Source organism: Mizuhopecten yessoensis, unplaced genomic scaffold (assembly GCF_002113885.1).
Source record: "Mizuhopecten yessoensis strain PY_sf001 unplaced genomic scaffold, ASM211388v2 scaffold10529, whole genome shotgun sequence".
Lineage (NCBI taxonomy): Eukaryota > Metazoa > Mollusca > Bivalvia > Pectinida > Pectinidae > Mizuhopecten > Mizuhopecten yessoensis.
This window is the reverse complement of record NW_018408592.1, coordinates 330,657-341,728: the sequence shown is the minus strand read 5'-3', so window position 1 is coordinate 341,728 and position 11,072 is coordinate 330,657. Positions and strand designations below refer to the sequence as shown.

Here is an 11,072-nt window from a genome sequence, read left to right as displayed (position 1 = left end):
CTCCGCCTACATTATTGATACACACATAATGCCAGCACGGAATTAGATTATCCAAGCCGAATTAGAGATACCAGTTAATGGTCTTTCAAAATATGTTTTAACATTGAATTACCAGTGTTATTTCGATGAACACGTGTCAAACTAAAAAATACATATTAAACGAGAAATATGGAAAAAATATAAGAGACAGAACTCACGCGATGTCATCCCCGATACTACATGGGTTTCGCTCACTTAGCAAAACTGAAAACACGCGGCTATCTATTTAATTGGACTAAACTGATACCTGTCTCCGACTTCAAAGCCAGTAAATTTTACCGTTACGCGACCGCGAGATTCTTTTGATGTGTTCAACAGTCTCCATGTCTCACCAACAGCTATAACGACATATTCCAGGGGTGTAGAGAGCGAAAGTGAACTCAACTCCTGGAGTACATGCCGGGATGCATGCATATATAAGAATTGTTGTAATAGAATAGATACGAACGGAGTGCATACACCAGGAAAGGAAAGTAATTGACCGTTAACGAATAGGTTTCGACAGTTCTGACCTATGTGTCTGTTGTTTGTGAAAACTACTTACCTGTAATAAACCATCGGCAAAGTTTTTGGGGCAGCATCCAAAATATGAGCCATTTCTCGCTATACTTTAAACTTTCCGCATGCATCGAATTTTAACTGATTTTGCTATCCCAACTTGAGGAACAATATTTTTTTATATAAAAATTAAACACAAAGGTATACATGTCAGACTTCTGAGTCTCTAGTTGAACTATTACTAAGTTAGCCTTTAGTCTGTCAGGCATTCGGACTTACGGAACTCCGGACCACTGATACATCTGACTATATATACTAAGATTGCCAGGCCTTCGGACTAACAGCAATCCAGAGTATTGAGCCTTCTGACTATCGAGACTTAAGTCTGCCAGACCTTCGAACTAACGGAACTCCGGAGGATTGAGCCCCCTGACAATCGAGACATTTGACAGTCAGGCCTTCGGACTAACGTAACTCCGGACGTCTGAGCCTTCTGACAATCGAGATATTTGACTGTTAGGCCATCGGACTAACGAAACTTTGGACTATTGAGCCTTCTGACTATCAATACTTTAAACTGTCACGCCTTCGGACTAACGGAACTCCGGAGTATTGGGCCTTCTGACTATCGAGACTTTATATTGCCATGCCTTCGGACTAACGGAACTCCGGAGTATTGAACCTTCTGACTATCGAGACTTTGTACACTTATCAACAGTGAGGTCAGTATACATTGGTAAAAACAAATCTCTTCTAAACAGTGTTTTCTCTGAAAACTGGGAGAAAGGGCCCATATGGCAGTCTCCATGCTAATGTATTAGACTCCTCGTTTTTTCTTAAAATCCTTGATGTGATTTAGACTCTGGGACACCATCACTGATTTAAGTGTATTGTTACAAAAAAATTGCTACGTTCAACTGATATATGCACATACATGTATAGTTCGAAATAACTGAACATCTCATGTTAAAATGTTGCCTTATCAATTATTTCGGACTATTACATGTATACCAAATGTTAAGGGGTTGATAAAGCGTTAAAATATTTAACTAACACGTTTACCACAATTTCAATTCATCATTTAATATTTTAAACGGAAGTTAACTATATATTATATATTTATTATATTTAATATTTAGATACGGGAGTAGTGTCACAAGGTTCCTTGTGAAGACTGTTGTTATTATTTATTTATATAAAAAAATTCGATGGATGCAGATTATGTATTAGTGAATCTCGTTTATTTGCTGATGACACGTCCATGACATACATATATATATAGGCAGGGGCGTTTCTAGGATATTTGAAAGAGGGGGCGTAGAATCAAATCTTTCGGCGAGCGGAGCGAGGCTAAACAAAAATTGGACCTTTTTTTTGGCTAAAAAACATAAAATAATTGTGAAATGTACTAATGTAACGGTTCCTGACTTGGAGCATGTATATTCTATATTTTTTTTTTTTTTTTTTGAAACCTGTACCCGCCCCTGATAGGTAAGATCGGGCACATTAGGTTAATTAGTCGTTCTGGACAGTAGATTCTATAGAATTTGTTGAAATGATACCACGAAATTAGATTGTTATCGAAGTCCTTGGTTTATACACAATATTTGAAAGAGGTATGAAATTCCTTTCATAAAATATATATTTTAATTCATTCTTACTGAAAAACTCTATTTTTTACAACCTCAAAATCCGAAATACAACTCCAACACCAGTAAGAGCACGGACTTATAATTAGATAATCCAGAGACGTATAAGCTTATACTACAGAACACTACCACGAGAGACGTAATATAACGTCAGTTATGTATGATCATACCCTCCCCCACCCTCACCCCCCTCCCTTGCAGAGCATGACTAATTTTCACCGCAATCGGGGACCGTCGGCACTTTCCGTAAACGAGATTGTTATTCAATTTTCCCGCCATTTTGATATTTTTATGGAACTCTTCAATAACAACAACAACAAAATGGAGTCGTCAGCAAATGTGGAAGATGATGTTCAACCAAAACAAACTAATGGAGACGTAGCCAATGAACACAAAATCAGCAATTCTCGGGGACAGAAACTGTTTTGCAAGTATTGGAATGACGACAAAGAAACAGAAGAATCTAAAGATCAGGAAATTAGGTAAACTTTCTTACAGTCTGCACTCAGCCAGGCAGAGACGTCTCTGACTCAGCACTGTTTTTGTCTGTGTTTGTTTACAAATATAATCTGTTCATGAAAGTGAATGTCCTAAATTTTAACCTAAATTTTTGTTGCTTTGTTAACTGCATTTGTTGTTTGTACGCTATTTTTTTTTTTTTTTTTTTTATCGAATGTGACTCAGATCTTTTTCAGAGTCTAGATCTGCTTTTTTCAATGTTTCCTGTCTGTCAGGGTTGCACATCTCATGCATTCCTGGTGAGTGAGTTTTTCGGAATTAAGACTGGGCAATTTGCCTACAGCAATATTATGTTTACATAATTTGGTCTTCTAAAACCACCAATAAACATACTATCACTTTGGTAAAATAATACCGGTTTCTTATCAACTAAGCTTTGACAAATTTCACTTTTAAGTTCATTCAGTAAAACATCAGACTAAACCAGATGTCGTAGGTTTGACCCCTGGTGGAGGCATAGAAAAAAATAATGATCGATCATCGACTACTGTTACATTGGCACCCATGTAGGGACCTGGGAAATATTGATAACATTTATAGTATACTCTGTTTAATGCTTTCACAAACAACAGTGTTTCCCTTGAAAAATTCGGGACGTGTTCTTTTCTGGAGGATTATAATTACGTGGTATGGTATGCAACCCTTGTAAAATAGTACTACTTATATGTTACTTATTATATATACCAGTTGTTTCCTACTGAATCAGCTAGGGATACTTTCTCTTAAGCTCATCCAGTATTGTATAATAGACCTCTGTTTCATGTTTCATACCCTTATCATGGACATATATAATTCAGACCTATGATGACAGAAGTGGAGTATGAACCATCTCGCTGGTATTCAAATAATGCCCAATAATTGCCATCACTGTGTTGAAATCAAAGGGGTCGTAAGATTCAGCTAACCCGACTGAATGATCATGTGCAAAATTACCCATGAATCAATGGACATCTGAGCCTTTTATATACTGACTGAAAAAAAATCTACAATTTAATTACACTTCTTAAAAATTGCTGTCTCTCTCTAATAGAAACACATTTTTTGGCACAGCTTTTTACATTAAGTAAGAACCATCCCCAAATACTTGATTTCATTGTAACTCAATTATGAATGCCATTTGATATATACAAAATGAAACCCAAATGAAAATACCCAGCAACTTAATTGTATATATTGTCACATCATGGCATGGAGATTCATTGATTGAAAGGGAATGTGTCGGCTTCAAGTCTTCTGACTTTTAAAAAATTCAAAAAATGCTTGATTTCCAGCTTTCTATCAACATAATATAGTCGATAGTCTGTTAGTACATGTATAAGTATCTGCAATAACATGTACAGTTTATGTAGTGTCAAGTTACTGTTTAATGAATCCATTTTATTTACAGGGGTTTGGTATTAGTAGTGCATGGCCTTGCTGAACATTGCTTATTTTACAAGGAGGTTGCAGAACTTCTCATAAACAAGGGCTTTTATGTGTTTGCTCATGATCATGGTAAGTGTACAGGTAAATAATGTAATATCAAATTACCATGGGACACTCAGGTAATGAATTATTTTACTAAAATTATATGCAAACTGGACAGACGTCTTATAATTAAAATCCTTGCAACATGCTAATTGTCATTTCATAAAGATACATTTAATATCATCTCATGGCTGTTCAAAATGTAATGTTAATTATTTTCTTGCAAATAATATTGAAATTCATACAGGAATTACCCCAAACTAGAATCAATCAATCAGGCATCATTACAATAACCACAGGAAAATGACTCGCACTCAATCAACCAATTACACAAATAGTTACAGGAGCTGGGTTGCCTATTGATTTAAGCAGTGCAAGAAATAAATAGTCTGATATTGGTTGATACAGGTCATGAATCTTCTGTAATGATCTGCTGCATTAGTTTCACAGAAAAGAACTTGTATTACAAAATGTGTGGAATGACAAGAGTAAGCGTCATGCACATGCTTTTTTTTATTGTGTGTGACTTGATACTTGTTCTAGAGTTTGTATCATGCATGTCATGCTTTTAAGATAGGTGACCTGCATACATGGTAAGTAGATAGATTAGGATACATCTAGTTTGAGATGCATAAATGGTAAATAGTGGTGTTTCTATTAATCAACTTTGTCGATTATTGGTCGTTTAGGCCAATAAACTGATTAATTGACTGCAGAATTCATTAATTAATTTTAGTCCAAATAACTGTGTGTAGATGTTATAGAGAGTTAATTATTATTGTAGAGATGTTATCACTAGAATGATTCATCATTTCAAGCCTATCTCCCTGCTAGAAACTAATATTAAGAATGTTTGCTGTAGAAGTATCCTGATATATGATATATGATATATTTCCACCTGTTCTGTCAGCATTGTCACTGAATTTTACTTTAAAGTCCGGGGGATCCACTCATGGCTGCTTAGGACTATAAACTACAGGTCTCGTTGTTTATTTGTTTGAACAACTTGCAACAACAAATTGGAGAATCTCATGATATATTTCTTCAAAACAATTTCCAGTCAGAAACTGATGATCAATCATAAAATGTTAACTGCTTCTGAACACTCTATGTAAGGAGATAGAGATATGTGTGGGTAGATTATGATACAGATAATATGTAAGTAGATTGATCTTGATATCTTTTGATTATTTTTATACCTCTTCAGAAAGTTAATTTCTTTGATTAACCACCCTATACAATTTTGCTTGTTGATGATTAACCACCCTATACAATTTTGCTTATTGAATGTATGCTTACAGGCAGTTTTGTGATGAGTTGCATGGTCTCATTTGAACATGGGATTCAACATACTCTCTATGTGACAGCCAGCGGGGGACGTTTCAGTTAGCCACACATGTGATATAGCTATATAGTCTAACACTGATATTTTACAGTTGGTCATGGCCAGAGTGACGGACCACATGTGATAGCTGTATAGTGTAACACTGATATTTTACAGTTGGTCATGGCCAGAGTGAGGGACCAAGGTCGCACATTGATAGTTTTGATCAGTATGTGGAAGACGTTTTTCAACACATAGATCAAGTGAAGGGGAAATTCCCTGAAAAAACACCCGTTTTTCTCCTTGGACACTCAATGGTAAGATGTATTGAGGCTCAAACGATATCTTGGTAAAAAGAATGCTAGCAAGTATAGAGAGATTTCTCAACAAGTTGTGGTTGGTAATATCATGTTCGTCTAACTCGAATTAACTTACTCAATTTCCAAATTGTGTAAATACACAATGTTAACTGAGTTTTGGAGCCTTTGATTCCAGCCATATCATATTATATCGGAGTTCCATATGTTTCTCTCGGGAATACATGATTCCAATTTCCAATATGAGACACAATTGCTATAAATAATGAAATCAAAAACCAAAGTTACCAGCACAGAGCATTGCTACTTGTCAGAATAATTTTAGATTACCTTAAACAAGTATGTAAATTAATTGTACCAAGTAGTTGTAGGATTTTTGAAGTTATCCTATTCATGTAAAAAATGCTGGAAAAAAATGTGGAGTCCTCAGCTGAACTTGAAAGTAGTTTTAGTTAAATTTTTACAAAATCACTGATTAAGTGAAATTTTGCATATACTGTAACACTGTATACTGGGAAATATTTGTTGCAGTTAAACTTTTGCTTGTTTCGTCCTCATCAGGAAAAAAATATCATGAGAGCGAATTTTAGTAAACAACATATATACAATATATATACAGCAAGTACATTTGAAAGTCAAAATTAACACTGAGCTGATACAGATTTTGGTGGTGAAGGGCAAACATTTGACTAGGCCAAAGTTTCCCAGTATACAGTGTATAAAATGACATTCAAAAGGCGATAATCAGCTAAGATAGACATTGTGTTCATTGTTGTATGACAGGGTGGAGCTATCAGTGTATTGTCTGCCATGGCAAAACCTGAGTATTTTACTGGAGTAATATTGATAGGACCTGCCATCCAACCAAGTCCCGAGGCAATATCACCAATCAAGGTAATGGTTTTTGCATGCATCCATTTGTGTGCTTCATTGACATTCTACAGCAGCAAAGTGTGACATCCGTTACAAAAATAATGTAATAATGTTTTTTGCATTGTATACCATATTCAACATCTAACAGTAGTACAGATACATCATTTTTATGATAAAAACTTTAAAATTTGTTTGAATGTTTAATCCTGTCATTTATAGACAAAAGATATATACGGTAAGTGGTTCAACCATAAACTTGTCTTCTAGTCACTGTGACCATGAGCATTGAGGCATATACATCAGTTCACAACTCCAACCAGTTTTTCTGTTTACTTCTGCTGACATGTATAATATACAGGACTCTTACAGATGAACATGTTGAATCTTGAGTCTATCAAGGATCAAAATTTTCATAAATATCAGATGTTACACTATGCATATCTACCCCCTTGGTTTGGACATTGCCTTTTTACCTAATCTAGCTGAACTTTGCATTATTTCTGTTGTGTTTCAAATACTATTGATTAAAATTTTCAATTCATCTTTATATCAGGTGATGGCTGGTAAAGTGGTGGCAAGGATTTTCCCACAAATGTGTATTGAAAAACTGAAAACAAAGGATTTATCAAGAGATCCTGAAGTGGTAAGTTATTAAAGTTTAAAATTTGGACCTTATATATATGTGTTCGTACTTAACTACTGTTTACAGAATGAACCTCTGTAAGTAATTAGTTGATTACCTCAATTTATATATATTGACAAGATTGGAAACAATTTAATATCAGGGATATCACATGAATTTAAATAAAATGTTAAACCCTCAGACATCAACTTTCAAAGACGGCCAACATAAAAGCTTGTTTGTCTCGTACGACTTGATACCTACACGACTTCTAGTAACATACGACTTGTAACCTACACGACTTCTAGCAACATAAGACTCGTAACCTACACGACTTCTAGCAACATACGACTTGTAACCTATATGACTGCTAGTAACATACGACTTGTAACCTATATGACTTCTAGTAACATACGACTTGTAACCTACACGACTTCCAGCAACATACGACTTGTAACCTACACGACTTCTAGCAACATAAGACTCGTAACCTACACGACTTCTAGCAACATACGACTTGTAACCTATATGATTTCTAGTAACACACGACTTGTAACCTACACGACTTCTAGCAACATAAGACTCGTAACCTACACGACTTCTAGCAACATACGACTTGTAACCTATATGATTTCTAGTAACACACGACTTGTAACCTACACGACTTCTAGCAACATAAGACTCGTAACCTACACGACTTCTAGCAACATACGACTTGTAACCTTCACGACTTCTAGCAACATACGACTTGTAACCTATATGATTTCTAGTAACACACGACTTGTAACCTACACGACTTCTAGCAACATTCGACTTGTAACCTATATGATTTCTAGTAACATACGACTTGTAACCTACACGACTTCTAGCAACATACGACTTGTAACCTATATGATTTCTAGTAACACACGACTTGTAACCTACACGACTTCTAGCAACATACGACTTGTAACCTATATGATTTCTAGTAACACACGACTTGTAACCTACACGACTTCTAGCAACATAAGACTTGTAACCTACACGACTTCTAGTAACATACGACTTGATACCTATACGACTTCTAGCACCATACGACTTGATACCTATCCGACTTCTAGCAACATACGACTTGATACCTATATGACTTCTAGCAACATACAACTTGATACCTATACGACTTCTAGCAACATACAACTTGTTACCTACACGACTTCTAGCAACATACGACTTGATACCTATAAGACTTCTAGCAACATACGACTTGATACCTATACGATGTCTAGCAACATACGACTTGATACCTATACGACTTATAGTCACATACGACTTGATACCTATACGACTTCTAGTAACATAAGACTTGTAACCTACACGACTTCTAGCAACATACGACTTGTAACCCACACGACTTCTAGCAACATACAACTTGATACCTATACGACTTCTAGCAACATAAGACTTGATACCTATATGACTTCTAGCAACATACAACTTGATACCTATACGACTTCTAGCAACATACAACTTGTAACCTACACGACTTCTAGCAACATACGACTTGATACCTATACGACTTCTAGCAACATACGACTTGATACCTATACGACTTCTAGCAACATACAACCTGGAACCTATACAGCTTCTAGCAACATACAACCTGGAACCTATACGACTTCTAGCAACATACGACTTGTAACCTACACGACTTCTAGCAACATACAACCTGGAACCTACACAATTTCTAGCAACATAGGACCTGGAACCTACACAACTTATAGCAACGACTTGGAACCTACACAACTTATAGCAACATATATATACAACCTGGGACCTACACAACTTCTAGCAACATACGACCTGGAAGCTACACAACTTCTAGCAACCTACAACCTGGAACCTACACAACTTATAGCAACATATAACTGGAACAAAGGCAATACTTGGCATCATATGATATGGAACAGAGGCAATACTTGGCATAGTATGATAAGGAACAGAGGCAAATGTTTTGGCCAGTTTATTCTAGTACAAGAATTTTGTTTTCAAATATACCAATAGATGCAACTAAAATTACTTTTGGCTGTTTTCCAGAAAAAACATGATGTCCCTTTATTCCCACTGATGAACAGGGTTGTTATTTCTGTGAAATATCTATAGGTTGCCCATGCAGTTATTTGAATACTGTAGGTTGTATATATTTAAACCTAATAAAAATGGAATAGCTCTTGATAGTCTAAAAAGCTATACATTTCATTACATTTTAGTTATGTACATCTTTTAAATGTTTTTTTTCCCCCAGGTTAAAGAATATGAAGACGACCCTCTGGTTTTTCACAATGGTCTGAAGGCAAAGTAAGTAGCAGAACTAATGCCATGGAGAGAAATGTTCAAACTATCTGAAATGTTTATTAAGAAATAAAGGGAATTTTGTTTTATTTTTTGTCCCTTTTAATCCCATGACAAATATATTTTGTTTTCAGTGTTAATAACTGTTGAAATATCTCAAAAACTGATCTTATTATTTACAAATTTTATGTGCTTCTTGGCATAATAGGATCATTATAATTATATTTGCACCTACAATTTTCTGTTTGATTTCTCATATTTTTGAAAATATTCTTGTTTAAAATTAAGAGTTTCTTTTAGTCCAGATAGATATTTTCCAGATGAACCACTTTGTCCAAAATCACAGTGTTATCACCCACACAAACTCAACTATCTTGATCATGAACATTTTTTCAGATGAACAGACTTTTTTGTGTGCTTTAGTAAATCAAAGTTGCATACTGATCTTTAACTTTTCTTCTAGAAATTTTTCATTAAATTTAATATCATAGAAGATTAGTTGCTTTTGATTTCGTTAAGTTGACACATGTATACTGGTATGGCCTTTAAGATCATGTTTTCTACCTGTGTACATCACTAGGAAAAAGCACTTAAAAGAGAATAAATATGGAATTTGTTTTCCTTTTGACTTTTTCTTCAGGTGGGGTCTTGAAATGCTGAAAGCCTTTGACGTTATTAAGGCAGGCTTGCCTAAGGTGGAGTGGCCATTCCTCGTGTTACACGGAGACCAGGATAAGTTGTGTGCAGTGGAGGGCTCACAGGAGCTGTACGATGAGGCAAAGAGCAAGGACAAACAAATCAAGGTGGGTTATCGGTGATATTTACCAAATGGTACCTTTACAATATTTTACACCTGAGTAAGCAAATTGATAATGATATGTTATTTTTGTTTATTCAGGTACCTTTAGCTGTATACAAATATACAGTATTGATGTAATACTGCTATGTTCCAGGTCCACAAACTAACTATACTGTAACATTTTCCATGGCTAAATTTACCAACATTAATTAATTTTGCATTATTCAATATTTTTGGATTTTCATATAATGATAATGTGCTTCAATGTTTTAAGTTTTTTAGCTCACCTGGCACGAAGTGCCAAGTGAGCTTCTGCCGCGGCGTCCATCGTCCGTCTGTCTTCGTCCGTCAACTTTTCCTTTAAACAACTTCTTCTGAAAAACGGACAGGCCTAGAGTCATGATATTTGGCTGAAAGCTACGTTGGTAGGAGCCCTACAAAGTTTGAGAACGAAATTACCTTGACCTGTTTTCAAGGTCACAGGGGTCAAATATGTCAAAAACTTCAAACGACTTCTTCTAAAGAACTAAAAGGTATAGAATCTTCATATTTGGCTGATGGCTTCCTGGGATAGAGCCCAACAAAGTTTGAGAATGAAAATGACCTTGACCTACTTTCAAGGTCACAGGGGTCAAAT

The 11,072-nt window shown here is 35.5% G+C and overlaps 1 protein-coding gene across 2 annotated transcripts in view; it reads left to right on the top strand.

The window, feature by feature from the left end:
• The first annotated feature begins 2,491 nt into the window (after nucleotides 1–2,491).
• LOC110460973 (monoglyceride lipase-like) overlaps nucleotides 2,492–11,072 on the top strand; it is an 11,851-nt gene continuing 3,270 nt past the window's right edge. Inside the window, exons 1-7 of one of the 2 annotated variants that reach the window (XM_021514225.1) lie at nucleotides 2,492–2,668; nucleotides 4,093–4,199; nucleotides 5,674–5,813; nucleotides 6,597–6,707; nucleotides 7,240–7,329; nucleotides 9,590–9,642; nucleotides 10,277–10,439. In XM_021514225.1, coding sequence (XP_021369900.1) covers nucleotides 2,508–2,668; nucleotides 4,093–4,199; nucleotides 5,674–5,813; nucleotides 6,597–6,707; nucleotides 7,240–7,329; nucleotides 9,590–9,642; nucleotides 10,277–10,439 — 825 coding nt within the window. In that variant the 5' untranslated portion in view covers nucleotides 2,492–2,507. The remainder of the gene's footprint in view (nucleotides 2,669–4,092; nucleotides 4,200–5,673; nucleotides 5,814–6,596; nucleotides 6,708–7,239; nucleotides 7,330–9,589; nucleotides 9,643–10,276; nucleotides 10,440–11,072) is intronic. The other variant, XM_021514226.1, reaches the window with a different exon arrangement.